The sequence below is a fragment of the Macaca fascicularis genome, chromosome 1 (assembly GCF_037993035.2).
Source record: "Macaca fascicularis isolate 582-1 chromosome 1, T2T-MFA8v1.1".
Taxonomy (NCBI): Eukaryota; Metazoa; Chordata; class Mammalia; order Primates; family Cercopithecidae; genus Macaca; species Macaca fascicularis.
Window position 1 is genome coordinate 209,107,931 of NC_088375.1, and position 26,839 is coordinate 209,134,769.

Consider the following 26,839-nt stretch of genomic DNA (forward strand, 5'->3'; position numbering starts at 1 on the left):
AGTCGCACGCGCTCCCAGGCGAGCCCTGGGCCCTGAGCCCCTCCCTCGAGCAGCTGCTGTAAGGGTATTTATAGCCTGGAGCGTGAGGGGGCAAGGACACGCACTTTATTTCGGAAGTGATAATTCCAGTTCCAGTTGGGTGAACCCCGGAGGACCTAGTGTCCCCTCCCTCACTCCATCCTCACCTATACCTCTGGGGACAGTACCCGCTCGCGCCCAGTCCACCTAGAAACAGTCCCTTCTTACTGAGTTCCAAGTGTGCAGGCCAAAGAGATGGGGCTGTTCTTCAGATTCCTCTTCCCAGCTTTCAGCCCCCGAGCTGCCCACAGCGCTCACCCTCCACATCCCGGCCGCCCTATGGCCATGGGAGTGACGAGTGCGGTGCAGCGCTGACCTCTAGTGGTCAGCGTCGGTAGTGCAAGGCAGGCGGCCAAGGCTGCGCCGCCAGCGCGCGCCGTACAGGGGCCGGCCACTTGTTCCCGTCCTGTTTCCTCGCCCACTCCTCGTTTACCCGCACCCCTCTGCGCCTTGGCTGAGGCTCAAGGATTGAACCTGACAACCTAGGCGTCTTTGGGTAGCTACCTTCCCGGGACTAGGAACCCTAGGAATGGGGTGGGGAGGCCGTTCCGTTTCTCCGCTCACCCTATCCCGCTGCCGCCCGCATAGGGCCAGGCACGCAGTTAATGTCTGCCATCCATCTATTCGTCAAATATTTGCGGCACATCTGCCTAGCCAGAGAGAAAAGGACATGAAAAGACCAGACCCCCGGGGCTCGCAAGCCAGTCCTGGGGCCTGACCATGCGGGAACCGCGGCAAACACTGGACTGCGAAAGCGCTAAGGAGACCGAACCCATCGGGGGCGGGGAGGAGAGCCAGGCAATGTCCCTGGAGGAGGCAATGCTCTGAAAGACAAGCAGAAGTTAGCTGGGTGGAGAAACGCAGAGCGGCACTCCGGGCGCGGGGCTGAGCCTGCACTGAGGCTCCGCGGCCGAAGGCGGGCGGGCGGGAGAAAGTAAGGCCACGCCCCCCGGTTGTGACTGGCCAACCGGGATCCGACGTGTGGGCCCGCTGGCTGCCATGATAGGTTCTGTGTCCCAAGGGCGGAGCCCACAGGCAGGTGTCACTTCCCCTGGGAGCTGGGCTAGGACCTCCGTGGGGTCTCCGCGGGTCGCCTCCTAGGGCTTCTCCAGGCTGCGGTACTTCTTGCGCTGCACGGACACCGGGTCCTTAAACAGCACCGGGTCCAGACGCAGACAAGAGGACAGCAAGGGCATGTGGCCGAACGCTGCCGCTATCTGGTTGACGCAGTCGGGGGCTGGGGCCTGCGGCTTTGGCCTGGGCCCCGGGCCCCCAGAGGCCTAAGAGGGAAAGAAGCAATGGGTTAACAGGCTTCTCTACCCTTCCAAACTCCCCACGCCCGTGCAGCAAGAAAGACTGGAATTAGACAGTGAGAGGAAATCCTCCCCGCAACCCCTGCCCAATCCCCGCCATTTCCGACCAGTCCGCCTCAGCCCTCACCAGTGGAGCAGCCTCCTGGCGCTGCTTGCCATAGGGCACCTTGATAGGGGGCAGCTTGGTGACTGCCGCTACTAGGAAATTCATCAGGACGTCCACACAGGTGGGTGCCTCATCTGCCAGGGTCCTCAGAGCCTTGGGCAGGGAGTGGGTGAAGAGAGTGTGGTAATACCTGGGCAAAGGGAAAAGACAGGGAGAGGCTGCAGCCAAATTCATCCCCAGGCCCCATTCTCCTCCCTCCTGACCTCACCTCTCCCTTTGACCCCCATCCCCAAGCCTCTGAGCCTGGCTGCCTCAGAAAGCTCCCATCCCTGGCATGAACAGCTCTCCACTGTGCTGTGTGCCCCGTGGCTCATCTGCAGTCAGTGGTGTGTTCCCTGCCCTCTCCCTCACAGCTCCTTGGGGCACCCATCCTTGGGCTCTGAGCGCTGAACCCAGAGCCAGAATTAGATGGGTTCGGATCAGCTGGTTTCAAAGCCATCAAACATGGAAGCCCAAAGAACAGTTGTGGATGAACCAGGCTGGTACTGCTTTGGGTAAGTCTCACTTCACAGGGCCCTCAGACAGGCCAGCCTCACCTCGCAGACATTAGGTTATTCACTAGTCTACTGAGAATTCCCTGCAGAACTCCTGAGTAATCTACAAGAGGTTCCAGGTTATGCATTTTTGATTTAAACATGTTTAAGGAACACCTCTAAAGAGGTCTTACAGAATTCAGTCCCTGCCCCAAGACCGGAGCACTTTGGGCAGCTTCTGGAAGGCCTGGGATGTTACCCAACTCATCACATCCACATTTATAAAGCATCAGTACTATTCTCTTTTTTTTTTTTTTTTTGAGACGGAGTCTCGTGCTGTCGCCCAGGCTGGAGTGCAGTGGCCGGATCTCAGCTCACTGCAAGCTCCGCCTCCCGGGTTTGCACCATTCTCCCACCTCAGCCTCCCCAGTAGCTGGGACTACAGGCGCTCTCCACCACACCTGGCTATTTTTTTGTATTTTTTAGTAGAGACGGGGTTTCACTGTGTTAGCCAGGATAGTCTCGATCTCCTGACCTCGTGATCCGCCTGTCTCGGCCTCCCAAAGTGCTGGGATTACAGGCTTGAGCCACCGTGCCCGGCCAGTACTATTCTCTTGTCACCCCACCACCAGCAAACCCACACACTGCCCTTACTCACTGCATGGCTCTACTTAAAATAACAATAGCTACCATTTGTGGAACCTCTGTGCCAGGGACTTCATTTAATGTTCACACCAGCCCTGGGAGGTGAATCCATCCAATTTTACAGATGAGAAAACAAACTCGAGAGAAGTGAGGAGATTTGCCCAGGATCCCACAGCTGGGAAGTGGCAGATCTGGGCCTTGAACCTGGATCCCTGGGGTCTAGGCTACCCTGCTCCGTTCGGGGTGGGGGTCTCTGGTCTTCTGATCCTCTGATCCCTGGGCAGGGTGGGGGTCTGTACCTATGGTAGAAGGCGGCTGTGGTGAGAACCATGGAGAATTCGTTGGTCCTCTCAGCAGTGTAGCCCCAGCCACCATGGGCCTCATCCCAGAAATGGCTTGACGTCAGGAAGCCCACCATCCGCTCTGGGAAGCTCTGCCACACCACAAAGGCAAAGTCCACCTGGAGAGGGACTCAAGTGAGCTGTGAGGAGGGACCTCCTAAATGCCTAGAACATCCAGAGAGATGGAGGCAGGGCCAGCCTGGCTGAGGGGCCAGGGCAGGACTCAGGGGAGAGGAGGTGGGAGCCATGGCTTAGAATTGGCTGGAAGTGTGGCATGAAAGCTTCTAAGGGCCACAAAAACAACTTCTCAAAAGAGTCCGTGGAAAGCCTCAATGAGTCTCCTAAAGAGGAGGCTGCCTGGCTTGCTGGGGTGGTTTCAAATGCAAGAGGTTGGACCTCATGACCTGGGGTCCCCCCAACCCTAGGAACCTGAGGGGCTGCCGGGGCCCTCTGGCTGTGTCCACCCACACTGGGCTTCTCTTGGGCCCAGCCCTCACCTCACTTGTGGAAAGACTGCTGCGGGCATCAAGGCTGAGGATGGCATCTGTTCTGATGGTGCTGTATGGGAAGAAGCGATCACTAACCTGCAGGGAGAAGGGGGAGGAGGACTCAGTCACTGGAACCTTCCCCCTACCCCCATCCAATAAGTAGGAGCCAATCAGGCACAGTGTAGATGCCTGGGCCATGCATAAAGCCTCCCTTCAGGCACAGTGTAGACGCCTGGGCCTCGAATATGGCAAGCCAGTGCAGAGCTCGTTTTGGAACCTGGGCAACTCATTTGACCTCTCTGGGTTTCAGTTTCCCCTTTGGTAAAATGGGGCAGTTGGTCTCTAGGGGCCCTTCCAATTTTGACATCTGGGGATTCCTCCATTGTCATATTGTCGCATCAACTGTGGGAGGAGTGTCAAACATCCCTCATTTGAAAGAAACAGATCTAGAGAGATGAAGGGACTTGCCCACAACCATGTGGCAGGCAGGTGGTTCACACCAACCACGGTTCCCAGAAGCCTCCCCTTCCTGGCCCAGTGTGCTGCCCTTGGTCCATATTTTCTTAAGATCCCAGGTTTCTCCTCTGTTCCTCATCTCAGATATCAGCACACTCCTCTGTCTTCCTGCATCACATAAGCCCCAGTGCTCTGGAAGCACAATTCACAGGGACCAGGGAGGGAAGAGAATCATTATTATTAGCCCTGCAGCTGAAACCTACTGTGTCATTCTTCAACTTCAACTGTGGCTCAGGCCCAAGTATTCATAAAACACCCATGGGTGCCCTCCCCCAGCCTCCAGCATAGGCCCACCCCTTTCATGGCCCTCCTCAGCCCTTACCTTCCTGTGCCCATCAATGACTGTCAAGGGCATGGCTGTCTCCGGCCAACTGGATGGGAGTGGCCTCTCATTACTCCAGAGAACCAAGATCTAGAGGATAGGGGGTTGTTCCTGAAGTCTGGGGTCTAGGGCAGAAGGCGGGTTGCAGGGGGCAGGAGTGATCTTTCTCAAGGTGGAAGAAGTTTGAGAAGTCAATTTTATAAGCTGCACATGGGAGAAGGGTTTAGTTGGATCCATGTTCCATTCATCACTGCTCTCTCCTTGCTTCTGGGCTTGTAGAAGGCAGGAATTCTGGTGACATGAGGGTAGTGACCTATGGCTTTAGAACTCAAGAGAGTTGTCTGTGGTAGTCCCTAGCCTGGGCCCTGACTCCATGCTCCATCCCCATCTTTTCTCGAAGCCTTCATTCTCTTCCTCAGGCTCTTTTATGACTCCCAGCCCAGCTCAATGGCCTGTTTCGAGCCGTCTCGTGTGCACCCTGGCTGAGCTAACTGCTTCACTTCCTCTGCAGGGACTCGTATGAGTCTATCTGTCTTCTCTAGAAGTAAGATTTGACAGTCTGTGTGCCAGAAAATGCTAACCCAGTCTGAATCTCTGGGCAGAATCCTTCCCTGCTTTTTCTCTGCTCAGCATGAAGCCCAGGACCGGACCTAGTGCTCAGAAAATGACTGCTGAGTAAAGGAATGAATGTTTCCTTCTCCAGCCTCCCCAAGAGACACCTGCTTTTCACATGGCTTCATCGATTTCCATGGGGAAAAGGCAACAGAATCTTGGGACTTACAGAAGAAGGCAGCAAGAACACTTGGAAATCGTCCCCATTCCTCCCCTCAAAATGAGTGGTCATCCTTGGGGTCTGGAAGTCTTCAGGGCCCTGCCCTGTCCTTGCCCCCACCCTGGATCCCAGGACTCCAGCTGGGAAGGGGGCAGACCTGGGCACAGTGCTGGGAGCCTGCCACCGCCTGGATGAGCTTCAGAGGGGGCTGACCTGGGGGCCCCACCCAGATCAGGGCGCTGAATCTGCCCTCAGGGCGGGAGCCTGGGGGAATGAGACACAGGCTATTAGGGTGGGAGGGAACAGAACCCCATGAAGAGCGACCTGAGTAGAGAATCCCGGGGGCCAGGAGAAATGTCAGGGCTTGGGAAGGGTCTTGGTGGGGCTCTCCAGATGAGGCTGGGGCAGCCCTAGGTAGAGCTGAGGGGACTTCAGGTTGTCCCATCCCAGGGCATACCCTGTTGCAGGTGGTAGAAGGGGAAGTCCTGGGGGCTTGTGGAAAAAGTAGACAGGGCCAGGAGTGCCCCTGGGGGGCTGTTCCACAGCAGTGAGGGGTGAGCTGATGTTCCAAAGATCCGGTCCTGAATAACCTGAAATGAGAGAGGAGCTGAGCAGAGCGAGTGGCCTGTGTGTCCATGGCCACACCTCCCCTTCCAGGCTCTGGGGAGGGTGGCAACTGCATCACCAGTCTTCTGGGGTCAGAAGCTGAGGTCTAGAGTACGGGGCACTCCATGATGTTGCTCCAGAGGTGGGAGATGGTGGCAGGGTCACTGCTTCCCCTCCCTTCCTCACTCATGACAGATGTCACTAACGGGTCATGACACTTTTCAGGACTCAGAATCCCTCCAAACATAGCACCCCAGGCAGCCGTCAGTGGTCAATTGGCATTGGCACGTGCTTTGAAATCTATTTGCTACAGCGGTCTTCTCTACAGATGGGGAAACTGAGGCCAAGATTGGAGAAGAAACTTGCCCCAAATCTCACAGCCAAGTCTCAGATTCATCCCAGGACCATCTTCAAGGAGTGGGGGTGTCCCCGAACACTGGGACAGAGAAGTATGGAGAGGTGACAGGGATGGAGCAGGAGTCAAGGGCCAGGACCCCCATCAGGTGAGCCCCCTCACCTCCAGAGTGGTATGGATAACCTTCTCCACCGAGGAGAAGTAGGCATCCCATAGAAACTGGGTCTGCTGACGCAGGGCGAGGACCCGTGCAGGGGACATCTCCTGGAGGGCAGCCAGGACCTGGGGCAGAGAGAGATAAAAGTGCCAGATAATAGAGCAATTTTGAGCCCAGGAAGTTGAGGCTGCAGTGAGCCATATTTATGCCACTGCACTCCAGCCCGAGCAACAGAGCAAGACCCTATCTCAAAAAAAAAAAAAAAAAAAGAAGAAGCAGCGTTCAGGGGTCACACAGAGTTGGGCCTGAATGCCATTTGGTAACCATGTGACTGTGGTCGAGCTGTTTAACCTCTCTGAGTATTTGCTCATTAATTGCTTAGTACATTGTAGAGGCTCAATAAATAAATGGTAATTACTATTAACCCCCTCTACCATTCTCAGGGGATTCAAGGCAGGTCACACATGTATTTTTCAGAGCTGGACAGAATTCGTTTCATCAGATGGAAAAGTCTCCATGCGTTTTGCTTTCCCACTCCAGTCCCCATGGAGGCGCTCTGAGTCTGAATTGTTTTGTAGCCTTCCCCTAAATTGGTATTTAAGCAGTCACAGGCCACTGGAGCTGGGCCCATGGGGATTGTCTGGTCTAGCTCATCCTGTTGTGGAGATGGGAAAACTGAGGCTGCAAGAGGATCAGGACTTGCTCTCAGAGCCCTTAGGAATCTCTAGCTCCATCGGATCCTCTGGGAGCCCCAGAGGGGAGACTTGGTGCTGGGAGAAATTCATCAGTATCCATACAAGGCAGATAGGAATGAGGACTGAGGCCAGCCTCGATTCAGGATTCTGGGTCCCTCCCCTGTCCTGGGTCCAGTTCCCACCCTGTGGGCAGGGCTCTGAGCTACCTGAAGCGGGAGCCTCTCATCAGCTACGATGGCTGCCTTGGTCCAGTCGATGACCTCGGAGAAGGGCAGCTCCCAGCGGGGGCTGAGAAGCACTGGGATGCAGCCGGCCTGGGGGGCGGGGAGGTCACTGGGGAGCCCAGCCCCACCCTGCACATACTCACCCCCCACCCAGTTCCAAGTCAGTAACTGCTGCTATTGGGGGGAAGGGGCAAAGAGGACAGGAACATGGGGTGTCTCAGGGAAGAGAGGTTATGGTTGTTCTGCAGAGTGTGCAGTGAATGGGGACACAGGCACACCTGAGTCCAGGAGTAAAGGAGCAGGCAGCTCACTGCCCCTTCTCATTGGCCTGGACCCAGCCAGCTCGTGAGTGCTGGGGGACAGAGGACAGGTGATGCTCAAATTGGGGTCGTACCTGCAGGGCTTGGAGGAAGCGCGAGGCAGCTTCTGGACGGTGGCCAGAGATGAGGCAGAAGGTGGCATTGGGCAGAGTCTCCCCGCGCTGGGTCCTAAAGAGGCACACAGGAAGGTCCCGGTACACATGAGCTTAGACAGTGCCCTTCGCCCCACCGGGCTCCCTCAATGGGAGCACCCCACACCCCTGCACCCCACACCCAAACTCCCAAATGTGCAAACCCACTCATGCATATGCACAGTCGCACACTGACACACTAACACAAACACAAGCCTCACACCGGCCACGCGTCTGTGGTTGGAATAGGAGGCAGGAGCCCTGCATTCTAGCTCTGCCTCTTCCCTCAGTGGCTTTAGAAACCTCCCTTGCCTTTCTCTGACCTCAGTTTCCTCATCTGTAAAATGGGAGGCAGAGGGCGCTGATGTTTCCAAGGCCCTGCCTGACTTAGACATGCACGTCTGCCCTCCCCAACTCGGCCACAGGCAGACTTTCAGCACCCCTTGCCTGCGTGGCCTCTGAGCCCAGCCCTCCCCAACGCTGAAAGCCAGGCCCAAGAAAGGCTCCTCTGTCATGAGGTGGGCTGGGTCCCCAGCCTGGAACCACACAGGAAGCTGCTGCCCAGAGGCCCCCTGGCCCAGAGGACAGGCTTCCTCTGTTCCTCCCACCTACCCCCCCACCGCCACAGCCCAGGGCCACACTCAGGCTGTGTGTGCCTGTGGGGGAGGGCAGGAGTCCCAGCCTCCTCAGAGCCACCCCCAGCAATTGTGCACCGAGGGGACCATCGCCTGTGACCCAGTCAGGGGAGGGATAAAGGGAGGGACCAAGACACAGGCCTGCTCAGTGTGGGACTCATGACTATGGCTCTCAGGGTCCTAGGACCCTCCTCAGTTACAGCCTGCTTGACTCTGAGCCTGAACCTCCAAGAAGCAGACCTAGGAGTACTTAGGCAGCCTCGGGGCCATGCCCCATTGAACAGATGGGGAAACTGAGGCCCAGAGAGACCCAAGGACCGGCTCAGGGTCACAGATAGGGTTGGGGTGGAGCTGGGACTAGAGCAGAGATGTGCCAGCTCCTGACTCCAAGTTACCTGAACCACCCCAGAGCTGCTGCTTTAGGGGTCTCCCAGGGGACCCCAGCCTTCTTTCTCCTCCCTCCATGCTTAAGTGTCCAGTAGGCCCTCCGTGGAAGAAGCCACAAGTAACCACCAGGACACCCTTCACCTCATTAAAAGCCACAGCAGAAGCCAACCAGGTACAGCCCCCTTCACCCCCAAGTCAACCTCTAAGGAACTGAAAACCTCTAGGTTAAGGCTGAATAAACTGCACCACTGAGCCTTAACCTCCCTTGATCCTCTGTGCCTTTAAGATCTCTTCTCCCTCACACTGGAGGGCCCCTCCCTGCCTTGTCAGCCTGAGGAAGTCCTCCTACTCATCTTTTTCTTCTCAGACAAGCTCTTGTTCTGTCACCCAGCCTGGAGTACAGTGGTGCCATGACAGCTCACTGCAGCTTCGACTTCCCGGGATCCAGCAATTCTCCTGCCTCAGCCTCTTGAGTAGCTGGGACTACAGGCATGTGCTACAGTGTGTGTTTTTCTTTTTTTTTTTTTTTTTTTTTGTAGAGATGGGGTCTCTCTGTGTTGCCCAGGCTGTCTCATACTCCTGGCCTCAAGTGATCCTCCTACCTTAGTCTCCCAAAGTGTTGAGATTACAGATATAAGCCACCACACCTGGCCTTTTCCTATACTGTCTTAATGTCTAAGCTGAAACATCACCTTCTCTGGGAAACCCTCCTTGATGTCTCCAGAGATGGTTCTCTCTGCTCCCGCCTCCCGGTGGACTGCAGTAGTAATGATCCAAGCTAACCTATATTGAGTATGTACTTTGCTCCAGGCACTGTTTTAAGTGCTTTACATGTATTAACTCAGTTCATTCTCACAGCACCTCTATGAGATAGGAGGGGAGGTATGCACTGTTATTATCTCATTTTACAGATGAGAAAACTGAAACCCAAAGAGGTCACACAGCTCTTGAGTAGAGGAGCCAGGTAGGCAGCCAGTGCAGCCTCTCTCTGCTTAACAATGTCAAACAATCGACTTGCCTGTCTCTCCTACAAGGCTGAGCTCCTTGAGGATGGGGCTGTACCTCCCTCATCTCAGCATGCCCAGGGCCTAGCAGAGTGCCTGGTGGAGAATGGCAGCTCAGTGGGTGCTGCCGAATGCTCAGTGTGACACTAGGGAATAGATCTGGGACCAAGAGACCAGGCATCTGGGGGGTCAATTTCAGCAGAAATTCTAGTGATGGAGCTGGCTGAGAGTGCAGCCAGTGGGTGGTCTTTGGAGGTGGTGAGTTCCCCATCAGTAAAGGTAAATAAGTAGAGTCTGGATGAGCACCTTTGGCGGGGAACAGGGAATGTGTTACAGAGGAAACTTGTGCATCTATGTGGTGACCACTGAAGAAGTCTTAGGCTTCTGTGACCACGTAAGGTACCCGTCATAGACTCAGGGCCTCAGTACCCAAGGGTGGTCAGTGTGGCTGTGCCCATGGCCTCAGTGCTCTACTAGGGCCTGGCCATAGGCAAGGCCACATTGTGACTTCCATGTGCCCTAGGCACGTTGGCCTTCACAGTCCCTCCTGCCATAAAAAAAATATAGTTGATAACTGTGTTGGTATAAAAACAAGCAATATTGTATATTAAACATTTTCTGCTGGGCACCGTGGCTCACGCCTGTAATCTCAGCACTTTGGGAAGCTGAGGCAGGCGGATCATTTGAAGTCAGGAGTTTGAGACCAGCCTGACCAACATGGTGAAACCCTATCTCTACTAAAAATACAAAAATTAGCTGGGCGTAGTGGCGTGTGCCTGTAATCCCAGCTACTCCGGAGGCCGAGGCAGGAGAATTGCTTGAACCCAGGAAGTGGAGGTTGCAGTGAGCCAAGATTGTGCCATTGCACTCCAGCCTGGGTGACAGAGCAAGACTTCATCTCAAAAAAAAAAAAAGTTTTTTTCTTCTACCTGAAAGTTCTTTTTTTTTTTTTTTTTTTTGAGACAGGGTCTCTCTCACTCTGCTGCCCAGGCTGGAGTGCAGTGGCATGATCTCACTGCAGCCTTGACCCCCTGGGCTCAAGCGCTCCTCTCACCTCAGCCTCCCAAGTAGTGGGACTACAGGCTTGCACTACCACACTCAGCTAATGTTTATAATTTTCGTAGAGACAGGGTCTCACTATGTTGCCTAAGCTCAGGCGATCCACCCGCCTCAGCCTCCCAAAGTGCTGGGATCACAGGCGTGAGCCACTGTACCCAGCCCTGATTTTCAAAAAATGAAAATGTTTTCATGAGCCTATAAAAGTATCATGGGCCCTAGGTACTGACTGCGCCCCTTGCTCCCAATGGATACAGCCTGGGGGACTTTAAAGCATGCATCAAATTTATGTTAAAAAATGGGGGAGAATATACATATTGCTTGTACACATGCAGAGTTTCTCAGAAAAGACACATAAGAAACTGGAAGCGGTGTTTGGCTCCAGGCAGGAAAACTGGGTGGCCGGGAGACAGGGATAGAAGGGAGGCTTTTCACTCTATGCCCTTTTGTGCCTTTGGAATTTTGTACCATGTGAATGAATTACCTATTCATAAAAATGAATAAATAACAATTTGAATGGGTGGAGATTTATTCCAAAGCAACAAGAGACCGTTCAACCAAGGTGGAAAAACATGGGCTTTGGAGCCAGAAGTACAGGGCTGAATCCCAACTCCACTGTTTCCAAGCGCCTGATTAGAAAAGTGAGGGGCCCATAGAGAACAGGGAACCTTGTCACCCTGGGCTACTCCACTCTCTGGGCCTCAGTTTTCCGTTCCCTGAAATGGAGATAATAATACCTCCCTTGAAGGGTGCATGACAGGATCAGCAGTGACTTAGGTAAAGTGCCTGTCACAGCACCTGGCCCAAGCCAGGCACTCCTCAAACGTAGCCTCCTCCCCTCCCGAGCTCGCCCGGCTGAGTGAATGTGGGGCGGTGGCAGGAACTGTGAATGGCCTCTTTCTCTGGCGGGCACTTGTTTATTCAAGCTATCTCTCTCACTGTGTCCCTACACTGTCTGGCCCAGGCAGCTGCTGGCACTTCGGAGAAAGTGAGGCTCAAGCCACTCCAGAGATGACAAGTCCTATCACCTTCAGGGAGGCTGAGGCCAAAGACCACACTTGAAGGTCAGAGGACAAGGCTGCCAAGCTTCGCCCCTGGGAAATAAAACTTATCAAAAATGCTACTCAGAGGGTGACCCACGCTAATTAGAAAACTGTGGGTGGCTCTGGCCAATTTCAGATCTATTAGTAAACAGTTAATGAGCGCCTACCTGCTGCACGCAGTTCTCTAACTTCCAGTTTCTCAAAGAAGTTCAGACTGAAATCACTTTCAGGTTCATCAACAATGAACTGTGCTTAGCGGTAACTAAAGTCAGCTGAAAAAAGAACTGCCTGCAAGCAAGAGTACCTGAGTGCCTCATCAGAAAAGTGAGGGAGGGCATGGCAAAGGGAGAGCCTTGTTGCCCAAAATGAGCTTCTGCCTGAGCTCTGAGCTGCAGGGGCTTGAGTGAGATCCCTGCCTTTTCAGGCTCCCACCCTGGAGACCATTAGGGATGCGTCCCGGCAGAAGGACCCTGGGGCTGACCGGGACAAGTCCATTCTGACTCCTGGCTGTGAGGGCTGCCTGTACCTTCAGGAGGTGGAAGGATCCCATTCCCACAAGAGCCCTTTGGCTGAGAGAAGTCCCGGGAGCCCCAAGCAGAGGCAAGAATTCCTGGGAGGGAGTGGAGCTCAAAATAGCTGATGTTGTTCCCCAGAGAACAGAGAGAGAGACCTGAGGGAGGAGCAAAGGGAGGATACCAGAGTGACAGTTCCCTACTCAGGTCTGACCCAGGAGGGGCGGGATTCAGAAGGAATCCTCTGCCACCGGGGCCCTGGACAGCCTCGGAAGGACTCTCATTCTTGCCTGTCCAGCTAGCCTTTGGAGGCTGCTGGCCTGCTGGGGACACAGAGGGGTTAGAGTACTTAGGGGCTAACCATCACCTGAGGCACATCACCCCAACTAGCCCAGGTGGAAAAGAGTTTCCGCACAAGCTCACCACGTCCCACAGGCCCCCAGCCCCTTATATGTCAAGGGCCTCTCACTGGCAGGAAATTCTTCTTTAGACCTGACCTACGTCATATTTGCTATAACCAAAGGCTGTTTCCTTGAGAGGTTAATCCCCAAAATTAGACACAGGAGCAGCTTCCAGCTGTGACTGTGAGGCCCCTCTGAAGCATTTGATGAGGTTGATCATAAACTTCTGCTTAAAACTCAGAATTCTCATACTGAAGGCTTTGGAGATAGGCAATTCTGGATCAAAATACTGGCTCTTTCCGGCTGGGTGGCCTCAGAAAAATTGCTTAACCTGTCTGAGCTTTCATGTCTGGTACACAAACACTTAAATGCTAACAACCAGCGTATTTTATTATAATCATTATTTATAAAAGTGCTTAGCACAGAGTAAAGCACTATACAAGTGTATGTGGGGAAAAAAATATTAGGGCAGGAGGTTTGGAATGAGTCGTGTTTTATGTTTTGAAAGACCCCCAGGGGAAAATTCCAAAACCTACCTTAGACACCCCTTGTGTCAAGTCCCCATCTTAATGGAAGTGCTCTCTGCCATCTAACTTGGCTCCCACCTGCTGCAGCTGAAGCCTAAGTCTGCCAGGACTACCTGGTTCTCCCATCTCAGTTCTGTCTTCTACCCTGGTCTCTGGGCTTGTGTCTATTCCAGCCCCCTCCCATCCAGCCCCCAAGGCAAAAGGTTCACTTACTGCCCAGGTCCAGGGTCTTGCTCACAGCGTGCATCCCAGGGGCAGGCAGAGGAGCCGGTGTCTGCTGTGCGCCACCCACCCCTCTCCTCTTCCAGGGCTAGCAGGGCTATCCCGGGCTGGGGGCTGTGTTGCTGCAGCTGGCCAGGAGCCCCACCTCGCAACGGGTGGGCTTCAGGGAGAAAAGGGAGGGCCACATCAAAGCCAGGCCGGAAGGAGTCCACCGTGGGGCTGGCCTCAGCTACCATAGCCTGTCCCAGCTGGAAGGTCTTGGGGCAGGGAGCTGGGTGGAGACGGAGGACCAGATGGTTCCTGCCCCTGTTCCATTGCAGAGGCATTGAGCTGCACTCTCCAGTCTGGGCATCCAGGCTGAGGAGGAGAAGGAGGCAGGCCCCAGCAGGGCTGAATGTGTGGAAGCGAGAGCCCTCAATGGAAGCCAGGATCCTGTGATGAGTCTCAGAGATCGGTCCAGAAGCTGGGTACACGAATACCTTAAGGCCATCGCCCCTGCACTTCGAGGTGTCAAAGCAGGCTCCCCAGTTGCAGCTGCCACCATGAGGGGCTTGAGGTGAAGCGGCATCTTCTGGGAGCTCTCCAGCCTGGGAGAAGCTCTGCAGGAGCTCTGCGTCCAGCCAGCGCGGCCAGCCTTGGGGAGCCCCAGGCCGAGGTCTGGGAGGCAATGCCAGGCGGAGAAGGGAGAAGCCTCCCAGCAGGACAAGCAGGAGCCAGGAGGCTGACAGTGCCAGCCAGAGGGACTTTCTTCTCCTCCACGACTGCATGTGGCCACCCACAGTCAGGGCTGGGGAAGCTGGGAGGCCTCTGCCAGCAAGCAGGAAGAGCAGGGCCTGGGGCGGGCGACTAGAGCTGGGACCCACCTGCTAGTCCTGCCCTCTCATTGTACAGATGGGAAGACTGAGGCCCATTGAGACCAGGCTGCCTGTCTAAGGTCAGACAGTGAGTCACCAGCCAGGCAGGAGGAGGCCAGGTGGGACCCAGCTTGCTGGCCTGGCCCCCCTGCCCTCAGGACACTGCCTTCTTGGTTTAGACAACCAAGCCAGCCTTTGCCCTCCCAGCAGGGGCCCCTGCCCCTGGGCACTGCTCTGGCTGACACAACCCCTGTCCAGAATGCAGGGCCGTGTCCCCCTGACCTCCTGGCTGCACCCCTTGACCTTGCCCTCAACTGAGAGGAAGGCTGTCTGCCAGGCCATGGGGACCAGTCAGAGCTCCCACAAGGGGCGGCTTGGCCAGGGACGGGCTGGAGGGAGCTGGGCTGGTCTTCCCGCTCCTCCCCTTGCCTGAGCAGCCCTGGCTGCCCCTGTGCCCGCTGGCAGACACTCCTGGACTGTGGCCCCTGTGGCTGGAGCTAAAATTAGACCCTGCATCCCATGTGGATCATCGGAGTCAGCTGAGGTCACAGCCTGGGTGCAGCCGGTGTCCCCCGCCTTGGATGGCCAGGCGGGTTCAGGGTCCTGGTCCCCATCAACTCTGCCGCTGCACCAGCTCAGGAAGTGCAGCCCCTCTTCCCCACAGCCCAGCAGCTGCCCTGCACCATCTGGCTTGGAGCTATCACAGTGCAGGGGCCAGGGCCGCTGTGCCAAGCCCCCCAAACCCTACGGTGTCTTCTCCCGTCCCTCTCCAGTCGGCATCTGGCCCATCTAGATCTCTTTCCTTAGCAGCAGCCTGGCTCCTCCCCTGCCAGCCCTGATTCGCTCCTGGCTGGGAGGCAGGGTCTCCATTTAACCCCTTTCAAACCAGTTTCCTCAACTGTATCAAACCATCAAGTACCACAACTCACAGCTGGCCATGAGCTAGCACAGCCTCTGTCTCTCAGTCCTCCAGCCACCCTCCAAGGCAGAGATTTACCTGTCATTTCTTACAGATAAGGAAAGCTCAGAGAGGGGGCGAACTCTTCCTAAGGTGACTCAGCTAAGAAGTGGCAGGGTGGGGATTTGAATCCTGAGCTCCTGATCGTCGGCCACCCCAGCTGTGGGCCCCGTGGCTAGAGCAAAAACTAGACTCTGCACCTGCTGTGGGCCATCAGAGTCAGTGGAGGCCAGAACCTGGGTGTAAGGAATCTCCGAATCAGCAGATGAGAAGGTCAACAGATGAGATGAGTGAGGAATTAAGGGGTGGGGGTGGTGGAATTGGGTAAGGTGTCCCCAACTGTCCCCAGGATCGGTCTCTTTTCCTTCAGCAGCCCCAGCCCCGATCTGCTCCAATTCCCAGCCTTTTACTCCAGTCCTTATGGAAAGTTCTTCCTGCACTTGACTCTCCATTAGTCCAGACCCCATGCAGGGATTTCCCTGGTCAGTGCCCTGTGAGGGGAGTCAGGAGTGGGTGATGTCAGCCACTGAGGAATCTCTGGGGTGATGGGGGAGACACACTCTGGCCACGAGGAGTCCTGGGCTGATGAGGGAAGGCACAGGGAGTCGGCAGACTTGAGTGGGCTCTGCCTCTTCTCCTGACTGCCTCGGGAGTGTGGGGCCTCTGTCCCCTTATCTCTGGGATGGGCATAATCTCAGCCAGGAATGGGTTGCCAGGTTGACCCAGGCCTGTCCCCTGGGGTCCCTCAACAAGGGGTGGCCTCCTTTCCCCTGCGTGCCTCCCCTTGATCTTGGAGGGCTGCTGATCAGATGAGGGAGCCGCCATGGGACTTTTTACCCTCGATGAGCGGCCAGCCTGAGACTGTTCTAAAAATGGCCCACAAAGGGGACACTGAGCTCTTGGCACTAACCGCTCAGCCACTCAGTAATGAACTGTGGCTCCTGCACACCTCAGTTTTCCCATGCTGAGAGGCACCCACACAGGCCACTGGCTGCTCCTGCTTCACATGCCCCCCTCTCACTGTGCCCAGCCAACGCCTCATCCTGCAGGAGTCAGCTGAAAGCTTCCTTCCCACAGGAAGCTTCTCCAATGCTCCCCAGGCTGGGTTAGAGCCCCCCTCTAGGTCCTCATGCCATTCCTTCATCCCTCTATCCCCATACACAGTCATCCATTCATCTAACAAACACTATGAGTGTTGAATATGGGCCAGGTTCTGAGCTAGGCCAGGGGACACGGCCCTGAGTAAGAGTAATCATAGCTGACACTCATTGCACTTACCCTGTGCCAAGCATCTCTCGTTTGTATTAGCTCATTTCATCCTTGCCCCAACCCTAGGAGGGAGAAACTGTGATGATCCACATTTTACAGTTGAGAAAGCTTGAGGCCCAAGGAGCTTAAGTAATTTGCCTAAATTCCCGTGACTTAGCCAGGACTTGGACCCAGGTAGTACACTCCTGTAACCACTGTACCATTCCAGCTCCCAACAGGGAGGGAGACAGACGCGTCCCCACCCTCCAGAGCTCACTGTCCTGGAAAAGACAATTACAGAACTAGGCAATTGCAGGCAATTACAGAATGAGGGGAGGGTACCCTGAGAGTACACAGAGGGGCTGCCCAGCCCAGGGGGCCAGAGAAGGCTTCTGAGGAAGTGATACCTACCCTAAGACCTGAAAGAGAGCAATCTGGTTTGTAGAAAAATCCTGTGGCTGGCTGTCTGGGGACAGACAGGAAATGGCAGGATTGGATGCAGGGACAGCTTTTTGACTGGTCTGTCACCCCACAAGTCTCTCATTCATTCAACGGCTATTTAATGAACCCCTACTGTGGGGCCAGGCAGGTCTTAAGGGCAGTGAGCAAAGCAGAAAAAATCTTGCCTTCCTGGAACTTACCCTCCAGGGAGGGGAAATAGGCAAGAAACAAAATGAATAAATATCTTATGCTATTTGACAATAACTGCTGGGGAGATGGGATGGGTTGCAACGTTAGACAGAAACACAGGAGGCCTCATCAAAAAGCTGGTATTTGTGGCCTGGTACGGTAGCTCACATTTGTAATCTCAGCACTTTGGGAGGCTGAGGTGTGCAGATCACTTGAGGCCAAGAGTTCGAGACCAGCCTGGCCAACAAAGCAAGACCCCATCTCTACTAAAAATACAAAAATTAGCCCAGCGTGGTGGCGCATGCCTATAATCCCAGCTACTTGGGAGGCTGAGACATGAGAATTGCTTGAACCCGGGAGGCGGAGGTCACAGTGAGCCGAGATCACGCCACTATACTCCAGCCTGGGCGACAGAGCGAGTCTGCCTCAAAAAACAAAACAAAACAAAACAAAACAAAACTGGCATTTGTGTAAATTTCTGAGAAGGTGAGGGAGTGAGTGAAGAAGTATATTTCTAGTGGAAAATAGCTCCAGGCAAGAGGAACAGCCGGGCCACAGGTTCTGAGGCAGGAGTGTGCCTGCCGCGTGATGGGTACGCTCTGACCTTGTTTTCACAGCACGACTCAGGCTCCAGGGAAGAGGCTGGCTGTAGGATCAGGGACACCAGCTGTGAGCCCTGCTGGGCCAGTCTGTAGTGCAAGTGAGCCACGGCGGTGACTGGGACCAGGATGGCGGGGTGGGATGAATGAGAAGTAGTTGGATTCTGGGTATATTTTAAGCCAGGACAAATTGCTGATAGATTAGATGTGAGGTCCGGCCTGCACCACAGACAGGGTGGAGTTGTCATTAACTGAGATGGGGAAAACTGAGGGGAACAGTTTTGGGGAAGAAGCTCAGGAGTCTGTTCTCATACATCCTTCTCATCCCCAGCAATAATAAAATAAATGTCCAGGCTGGGCACAGTGGTTCACACCTGTGATCCTAGCATTTTGGGAGGCTTAGGCAGGAGGATCCTTTGAGCCCAGGAGTTTGAAACCAGCCTGGGCAACATAGAAAGTCTTCGTCTCCACAAAAAAAAAAAAAAAAAAAAAAAAAAAAAAAATTTAATTGGAACTGGTGGCTCATGCCTGTAATCCCAGCTACTTGGGAGGTTGAGGTAGGAGGATTGCTTGACCCCAGGAATTTTAGGCTGCAATGAACTATGGGCGCCACTGCATTCCAGCCTGGGCACAAGAGGAAGACCCCATCTTTAAATATATAAAACAAATATAAATAAATAAATAAGCCAGGCATGGTGGCATGCACCTGTAGTCCCAGCTACTCAGGAGGCTGAGGTTGGAACGTCAGCGGGAGGATCTCTTGAGCCCAGGAGTTTGAGATCAGCCTAGGCAACATACAAGACTGTCTTTATTTTTTTAAGGATATATATATATATATCTCCAACAAATACTTGTTGAATGAGTGAAGGAATGGAGGGATGGACAAAGCTGAGATGGCTAGAAAGCCAAGCCCAGCTGGTTTGGGGTTTGGAAGAATATCTAATCCCGTTCTATTAATAGCTCTATGCGTCCCCCACCCCAGCCCTGGGCTCCCTGGCTGGCTCCTGCCCATGCCCATATTTGTGCACATACTTAAGCCTTCTCCTACCTTCATCCCTGTGGAGGAAGCTCTCAGGCCAGCTGGAACCTGGACTTGTCTAGCCTGCGATTCACATGGTTGCCCTGGGGCTTGGATGGAGGAAGTGAAGGCAGGGGCATCCTGGCAGGCAGGACTGAGGTCAGGGATCTGCCAGGGGCCTCCATCGGGCTTTTCAGTGCTCAAAAAAGCCACCAGGAGCCCCCATCCTATTCCTGGGCTCTGATCAATGGGACAGAAACGAACACTTTGGGCGATGGGAATGAGCCAGAGCAGGAAGGAGAGGATAGCACTGAAGGGGAGGAGAGGGCCTGGCCTCGGGTGCAATGGAAGAGGCTTCCTGGAGGAGGCAGAGGACTTGTCTCTTACAGCACAGGGTCGAAGCAGGCATTTGTGTGAATTTGAGGACACATGCCTCTGGAGGCATCTTGGAGCTCTGAGCACTGCAGCTTGTGTCACAGCTGTGGTGGTGTCACAGCTGCCTGGAGGCTGCCTGGACATAGGGGTGCTTCCTGCCTGAAGCACCAGGTGTCATATTGGCTAGGACGCCCAGGCAGAAAATGGGAGCTAACAGTACCATGTTTCACCCGAAGCGTTTCCTCTCTGCACCCTCCTTGGCCTTCCTTCCTTCCCTCCCTCCCGCTTCAGGCTGGGCCTGAAATCTCCGGAAGGAATGGCTTTGGTCCTCAGAGGAAGGGACTCAGCACTGTGAGTGCTGTGGTTAAGAGCACAGCTCAAGTGCTCTCAACAAGCCGTGTGTTCCTGTGGAGTTGCTTCACCTCTCTGTGCTTCTGTTTCCTATCGGCAAAATGGGGATGCTAATAATAGCTCCTTCCCTGAAGGCTTGCTGGGAAGGAGATTAAAGAAATGAGGTAGTGAGTGTGTAGCATTCAGCACACCATGCCTGGTGTGGAGCAGGCGCCTAGCAAATGGCATCCTTTTGTCCCTCCTCAGACCTAGGGAGGTGAGGTGACTTGCCCAAGGGGTGCCGAGGTATCCATCTGGGTGGATCCAGACCAAGACTTGGGCTTCCCCCTCCCTGTTTCTCTTGCTGCACCTCCACCTCCATTCAGGAAGAAAGAAGATACTTGGACTCCAGGAAATGATCACCGTGGAAACCCATCTGCTGCTTCTTGTCTACGGCTGTTTGTTCCTGCAGCTCTGGGCTGCCTGAGTGTCTCACTGCAGAATTAGCAAGTGCGGAGGCTGGAGGTTTCCAGAGGCACTGAGGTCACAGCTCTCACCTGCTTGAGTCAGATAACCATAAGCCATGATGAATCCCAAGACTCTGCAATATCAGTCAACTCCAGCAGATGCTTCAGTCCACCCCTGTAGACCCCCCACCCCCACCAGGATACAGAGCAGTTCCTGGACCCCACAGGGTGCAGGGCCAGGGAAGCCATCTGGGGGACCTGGGGATGGGGGTTGGGGAAAGCAGGTTCTAGCCTCTGCTCCTCTTTTAGGCATGGCTGTGTGACCTTGGACAAGTCACACCCTTTTCCTGGGCCTTCATTTTCTTTTTCATTTTTTAAAAATTTATTTTTTATTTTAAAATTTGTTTTCGAAACAGGGTCTTACTCTGTCACCCAGGCTGGAGCGTACAGGTGCAATCACAGCTCACGGCAGCCTCAAACTCCTGGGCCCAAGTGATTCTCTCACCTCGGCCTCTTAACACACCGGGACTACGATGTGAGCCACCAGAACTGGTCCCAGGTTTTTCTTTTCTTTTTTAAGACAAAGTCTCTCTGTGTCGCCCAGGCTGGGGCGCAGTGGCACGATCTCCAGTCACTGCAAACCTCCGCCTCCCAGATTCCAACGATTCTCCCACCTCAGCCTCCCGAGTAGCTGGGATTACAGGCACCCACCACCAGGCCCGGCTAATTTTTGTATTTTTGGAAGAGATGGGGTTTTGCCACGTTGGCCAGGCTGGTCTTGAACACCTGACCTCAGGTGATCTGCCCGCCTCAGCCTCCCAAAGTGCTGGGATTAGAGGCATGAGCCACTGCGCGCAGCCTCGGGCTTTCGTTTTCTTATCATCAACCTAAAGTGGTAGCAGAACTAGGCTTTTCAGAGCAAAAAGATCTGAAATTCTTACTCAGAAGTAATCCTGACACAGCTTGGTAGGTCAATCCTTCCATTTCCCATCCTGTCAACATGACTTTGTTAAGGAAAATTTTGTAAAGCTTAGAAGTGAAGCAATGAGGAGCCTGTGTAGCCTTAATCCTCCCACTGGGGCATTGCATAACAAGCCCTCAAGTGTCGTAGAACTCCCTAAAGGGGAGTAACTTTGACCTTTTTTTTTTTTTTTTGGAGACAGGGTCTCGTTCTGTTGCCCAGGCTGGAGTGTGCAGTTGTGCGATCATGGCTCACTGCAGCCTTGACCTCCCAGGCTCAAGTGATCCTCCCACCTCAATCTCCTGAGTAGACAGGACTACAAGCCCACACCACCACACCTGGCTAATTTTATTTTATTTTATTTTACTTTTGTAGTGACGAGGTCTTTCTCTATTGCCCAGGCTGGTCTCCAACTCCTAGGCCAAAGCCTCATCCTCCCAAAGTGTTGGGATTATAGGCATGAGCCACTGTGCCTGGCCTTGTTTGAGTTTTTACTCCCTATGTATTGGGGTCCAAACTTTTTTTGTTTTGTTTTGTTTTTGTTTTAGACGGAGTTTTGCTCTTGTCGCCCAGGCTGGAGTGCAATGGCGTGATCTCAGCTCACTGCAACTTCTGCCTCCCAGATTCAAGCAATTCTCCTGCCTCAGCCTCCCAAGTAGCTGAGATTACAGGCGCCCGCCATTATGCCTGGCTAATTTTTGTATTTTTAGTAGAGGTGGGGTTTCACCACATTGGCCAGGCTGGTCTCGAACTCCTGACCTCAAGTGATCCACCCACCTCGGCCTCCCAAAGTGCTGGGATTTCAGGCATGAGCCACCGTGCCCAGCCTGGCCCAAACATTTAATAAGTCTGAGAACTATGGTGCTAATATATAGAAAACAGATAAGTTATAAATGATTTTTGTCCAACAGTGATACAAATGACTTCTGACCAATAGAGATCACCCCTAAAGGTTCTAGTTCAAGCACTATAGAGCATTTCCCAATTTGGAATCTAGCAATCTTGTTCTGGCATTCCCTGTGCCTCCTCGACTCCTATCACTGGGTTCTCTGAACCAGCTCTGTCATTCTGAGATCTGGCTCATGAATTAGTGAAATTAACAACAGAGACTTGTGCTTACTGTGTATTTGTATGATTTTTTTTTTTTTTTTTTACATTTAGAGGATTATAATTTGGGAGCTCACCGAGCCTCATTTTCCTCTTTTGTAAAATAGGGAATTCAAGGGAGAGGTTGAATATGTGCCAGGCACTACTGAGCTCTTTAGATCCAGAATTTCATTTAAGCCTCACAACAACACTGCCAGGGCAGATGGCTATTCCCCCGATTTTACAGATGAGGTTCAGAGAGGTGAAGTGATTGCCCCAAGGCCACACAGCCAGTGAGTAACAGCCTGGATCTGAGCTACTGCATCACAGGGGGCTGATTCCCTCCTCACAGGCTTACCGTGGGACTCGCTGGATGAGATAAAGGTGGAAAAGTGCTTGGCAAACTGTACAGGTAGATACACAAGTGATCATTGTAGTCAACCCGAGCCTACCTTGCCTTACCTTTCCCCTCATGCCACCTTGCCTAAGACCAAGTCTAACTCTAATTAATGTTGTCCCAGACCCAAATGGACCTCCACTGGGATGACACCAGCTTCAAGAGGCTACAGAAGAGAACTGAAGCCAGAAAATGAGACATAGGATTTATTTGAGGAGACTTACATACAGGGTGGTCCCATGGTGGCAAGCTGGACGGGAGAACCACAACTGCTTGCAAAAATAAATGCAGTTTATATAGCATCCTCGGCCAGGCATGGTGGCTCATGCCTGTAATCCCAGCATTTTGGGAGGCTAAGGTGGGTGCATCACGAGGTCAGGAGTTCGAGACCAGCCTGGCCAATATGGTGAAACCCCATCTCTACTAAAAACACAAAAATTTGCTGGGCGTGGTGGCAGGTGCCTGTAATCCCAGCTACTTTGGAAGCTGAGGCAGGAGAATTGTTTGAACCTGGGAGGCAGAGGTTGCAGTGAGCCAAGATTGCGCCATTGTACTCCAGCCTGGGTGGCAGGGCAAGACTCTGTCTCAAAACAAACACACACACACACACAGACACACACACACACACACACATATATATGGTATCCTCACATAGCACCCTCCCTCAGCATTCTTCACGTGGCAGCTCTCGTTTCTTCAGTTATTGCTGTCAGGTGCATCAACCATACACCAGCCACCCCTAAACACCACCCAGGGTCTCTCCCTCTGGGAGGTGGGTCTCTGCTTCCTCTAGAGTGAGTTTCTGTTATCCAGAGAAAGCCAAGGGGGATTAAGGTGACCAGGTATCCCTGGTCCATCCCCTCACACACAGGACCTTGTTCATACCTCAAACTGCAGGTTGAGATTTTAGTCCTGGCCACTCCTTCGGGGGTTGTATTCCTGGGACAGCGGTCTGGGGAACATCCCATATTGCCGGGACAGGGGTCTGGGGACAAGTCAAGTGAAGTAAATTTCAAACCCTGATCCTGAAGTCATTCTATGCCATCCTCCTGAATGTCTCACCTGAATTGGACCCATTTGAAGGCTACAGAAGCCGTGCTCAGCCTCCCTCAAGTTAGTTTCTGGACCCTTCTAGAGCAGCCCACCTCCGAACACTTCAGCTCTGGGTAACAAGGGGTTAATGCAAGGAGCCAGCTTGGCAAATGTTTACCTAACAGGCAGGCTGCTGCCAACCCCAGGTAATTAACAGCCTGCTTTCCAAAGCTCAGACAGGAAGGTTTCTTTCTCCTCTCCTCCTTTTCCAGGGATGCCTCTTGGCAGAGTGAACGCAGCTTTCTGTTGGCTCTTTGAGAAGACGCCCAGCAGAGGTGGGAGCTGAGGGCAGGGATCAGGCCTGGAGGGAAGCAGGCCCAGAGCTGGGCACCAAGGAGGAGATGAAGGGGCCTTTGTCCCATTTCTCTCTGAGTCTTGGCCCCATCTTGGGAACCTGGCCCCAGACTGCCATTCTTGAGTATGTGATAATTGCTGCTATAATTGATGGAGCCCCTGCAAAGGCTGGGACCCTTACATACTTTGCCTCACTTAACTTTCACAACTACTAGAAGAGCAAGGCCCTCTTATCTCTGCTTTCAGATTAAGGAAGGGAGATACAGGACGATTAAATCACTTGTCTAGGCTGGGCTCAGTGGCTCATGCCTGTAATCCCAGCACTTTCAGAGGCCAAGACAGGCAGATCATGAGGTCAGGAGTTCGAGACCAGCCTGGCCAACGTGGTGAAACCCCGTCTCTACTAAAAAAAAAAAAAAATTAACCAGGCCTGATGGCGGGCGCCTGTAATCCCAGCTACTCGAGAAGCTGAGGCAGGAATCGCTTGAACTCAGGAGGCGGAGGTTGCAGTGAGCAAAGATCACGCCATTGCATTCCAGTCTGGGCAACAAGAGTGAGACTCCATCTCAAAAAAAAAAAGAAAAAAAAAAAGAAATCACTTGTCTAGGGTCACCCAACCAGTGTGGGGTAAAGCCCATACTTGAACCACAGTCTTTCTGGCATGAGATCTGCTGGATTTTTTAACTTTCCCTTATGGAAGAAAAAGCAGTGGATTTGTTCAGTACCTACTATGTACTGGACACTATGTTGGACACTTTATGTTTACCTCTAATCCTGGAGGTGTCATTTCCTTAAATTGCTTTAATAAGCTATTAGCATCAGAAGAGTGAGATAGTCACTTGAGCCCAGGAGTTTAAGACCAACCTGGGCAACATAGTGAGACCCCCTATTTCTAAAAAAAAAAAAAAAAAAAAAAAAAAAAAAGAACCAAAAAGAAAAACTAGCCTGGCATGGTGGCACGTACCTGTGGTCTCAGCTACTTGGAAGGCTGAGGTGGCAGAATCACTTGAGCCCGGGAAGTTGAGGCTGCAGCGAGCTGTGATTGTACCCTTGCACCCCAGCATGGGTGACAGAGCTAAACAAAAAAACGGAAGAGTGAGATAGTGCAGTTCCTAACTAGGGGAGGAGGCATAAATGTGAATCTCAGAAATAAGAATAGAATGAGCCTCAAGTTGCTTCTTGTAATCTGAAAGGCTCCTTGTTGGATGGTCATCAGCCTCGTCTCCAAACAAACCTTGAAACCAGCCTCGCTCCCACCTCCCCTGCCCTCACCCTAAGCTAAGCCACCCTTACTCACCGGGGATCATTGCATTGGTCTCTGGTCCCTGCTTTCCTCTCTTCTTACTAAAGTACTTTCTCCTTCCAGCAGCCAGAGGATCTTGGTAAAATATAAGCCCACTCCCTCCTTGGCTTTGACCCTGTATTAACCATGTCTTTTTATTGCCTGTATTTTAATGCTTTGTCACTGGGACCTTGCTGACCCTGGAAAGACCGCCCCTCCCAGAGCTAGCCAGTTCCTAGCGACAGCAAGCAAAGGGCCCTGGAGTATGCCTTTCAAGTGCAAACCAACCAGTCAAGAGCCCACACCCCATGCCACCTCCTCTATTGGGCTCTCACACTCAGGGCAACGATTCTCCTGCCCTCATCACCCCAGAGCCAGGTACCAGACTACTAGGGGTATCCCCTATCCCCTGAGCTGACAGTATTCAAACTAGAAAATGCTAAGCCTGCTTACCCTGCCTTGCCCGTTCCTTTCCAAGGAACCTAGACAGAGTGGGGATGGGGTTTGGCTTCAGCTCACCCCCACTAAAGCATTCTTTCATACATTTGCTGATCATAAAACCTACACCGTTACCTCGCTGACACCATACCCACTAACCCTGAGGCTTTGTTTGGCCAAACAAAGAAAATCACCATTCTATATTGTTCTGTGCACTCATAATGTGTAACCATGCCTTTTACTTAAAGAAATCCAGGAACTGGCCTTAGGAGATCCAATGGTTGTGGAATATCTGATTTACAGGCTTGTTGCTGCTGGCCAGACCACCACCAGGTGGCCCATTACTCAAGAAAACCATCCAACCAGATGTGCTGACCTGCATCTCCTACCTCTCACACGTGTTGCCCAGCCCAGCCTACATAACCTACCCACCATCGATTTCCATGCTTTGCCTAATAAAAAATCCCAGCCAGTTCTTTTCAGGGAGTCAGTCAGGGAATTCTCTCGGTCTCTTGTGCTGCCTCCCTTATGCCAAGGCATAAGCTCCAATGAAGCCTTGTCTGGTTAAACTCTTTTGGCCTCATGTCAATTTCTATTGCATTGGCAGCCCAAGAACCTGTGGTTGGTATCAAAACCACACTAAAGGCTCTTGCCCACCCGTTTTCCCCTCTGCCACCTGACAGACCCTGGTGTTTCCTCGTGTGTCTCCCATGGCATAGCATGGCCCCTTTGGGATCTGTGAGTGTAACAAACTTCTTCTTCTTCTTTTTTTTTGAGACACTCTTTTTCTTTCTTTCTTTCTTTCTTTTTCGTTTTTTGTTGTTGTTGTTGTTGAGACAGAGTCTCGCTCTGTCTCACCCAGGCTGGAGTGCAGTGGCGTGATCTCGACTCACTGCAACCTCCGCCTCCGGGGTTCAAGTGATTTTCCTTCCTCAGCCTCCCGAGTAGCTAGGATTACAGGCACCCACCACCATGCCCAGCTAATTTTTGTATTTTTAGTAGAGATGGAGTTTCACCATGTTGGCCAGGATGGTCTCTATCTCTTGACCTCATGATCCGCCCACCTCGGCCTCCCAAAGTGCTGGGATTATAGGCACGAGCCTATAATCTCTTCAATGGCAGTAATCTTGTGATATGCTGGCCTCACCATAAGCCAGTCCCTGATGGCTTCCATCATACTTAGAATAAAATCCAGACTTCTTTCCATGACCTAGAAGGCCCACCAAGCACTGGCCCCTCCCTGCCCTCCAGGCCCTTGCCTCTGCCTCTCTTCCTCAGGGCTCCAGCCTCACTGCCTTCTTGCTGCCCTCACACGCAGTGGAGCCTTGGGGGCCTTCCTCTGCTATTCCCTCTGCCTGGAACGTCTTCGCTCAGAGCTCAGCTGGGGTGGCTCCTTTCCCATGTCCAGGGCTCAGTTTACA

At 53.2% G+C, this 26,839-nt stretch overlaps 1 protein-coding gene and 2 long non-coding RNA genes across 8 annotated transcripts; 1 reads left to right on the top strand and 2 right to left on the bottom strand.

The window, feature by feature from the left end:
* Positions 1 to 83: 83 nt before the first annotated feature.
* EXTL1 (exostosin like glycosyltransferase 1) lies at positions 84 to 15,025 on the bottom strand. Of its 5 annotated transcripts, XM_005544372.4 has the most exons (11): positions 13,381 to 15,025; positions 7,546 to 7,639; positions 7,134 to 7,241; positions 6,238 to 6,357; positions 5,572 to 5,704; positions 5,272 to 5,378; positions 4,343 to 4,432; positions 3,514 to 3,600; positions 2,975 to 3,135; positions 1,519 to 1,687; positions 84 to 1,358 (listed from the first exon to the last, which is right to left on the bottom strand). In XM_005544372.4, the coding sequence occupies exons 1-11, from the start codon at positions 14,154 to 14,156 to the stop codon at positions 1,176 to 1,178; spliced, it is 2,028 nt and encodes a 675-aa protein (XP_005544429.3). In that variant the 5' UTR covers positions 14,157 to 15,025; the 3' UTR covers positions 84 to 1,175. The 5 variants fall into 5 exon arrangements, with proteins under 5 accessions (XP_005544429.3, XP_005544430.3, XP_065383277.1 ...); XM_005544373.4 differs by lacking the exon at positions 7,134 to 7,241; XM_065527205.1 differs by lacking the exon at positions 5,272 to 5,378 and having other exon boundaries at positions 5,572 to 5,721.
* Positions 1,110 to 6,656, top strand: LOC135966862 (uncharacterized). The gene is made up of 2 exons (XR_010580545.2): positions 1,110 to 2,051; positions 4,854 to 6,656. It is a non-coding gene; the product is annotated as an uncharacterized lncRNA (long non-coding RNA).
* A 7,483-nt stretch (positions 15,026 to 22,508) lies between the features above and the next one.
* On the bottom strand, positions 22,509 to 25,295 carry LOC135968804 (uncharacterized). Of its 2 annotated transcripts, none has more exons than XR_010583767.2 (4): positions 24,996 to 25,295; positions 24,663 to 24,773; positions 23,198 to 23,297; positions 22,509 to 22,822 (listed from the first exon to the last, which is right to left on the bottom strand). It is a non-coding gene; the product is annotated as an uncharacterized lncRNA (long non-coding RNA). The 2 variants fall into 2 exon arrangements; XR_010583766.2 differs by having other exon boundaries at positions 22,509 to 22,892.
* Between the last annotated feature and the right edge of the window lie 1,544 nt (positions 25,296 to 26,839).

Bases quoted from the DNA above. Each gene is read 5' to 3' on its own strand.
- EXTL1 (XM_005544372.4), bottom strand. From the start codon at position 14,156: ATGCAGTCGTGGAGGAGAAGAAAGTCCCTCTGGCTGGCACTGTCAGCC. The intron at 5,705-6,237 runs GTGAGGGGGCTC...CTCTCATTTCAG, and splicing joins TTATCCATACCACTCTGGAG to GTTATTCAGGACCGGATCTT. The intron at 4,433-5,271 runs GTCTGCCCCCTT...CCTATCCTCTAG, and splicing joins GCTCCCAGCACTGTGCCCAG to ATCTTGGTTCTCTGGAGTAA.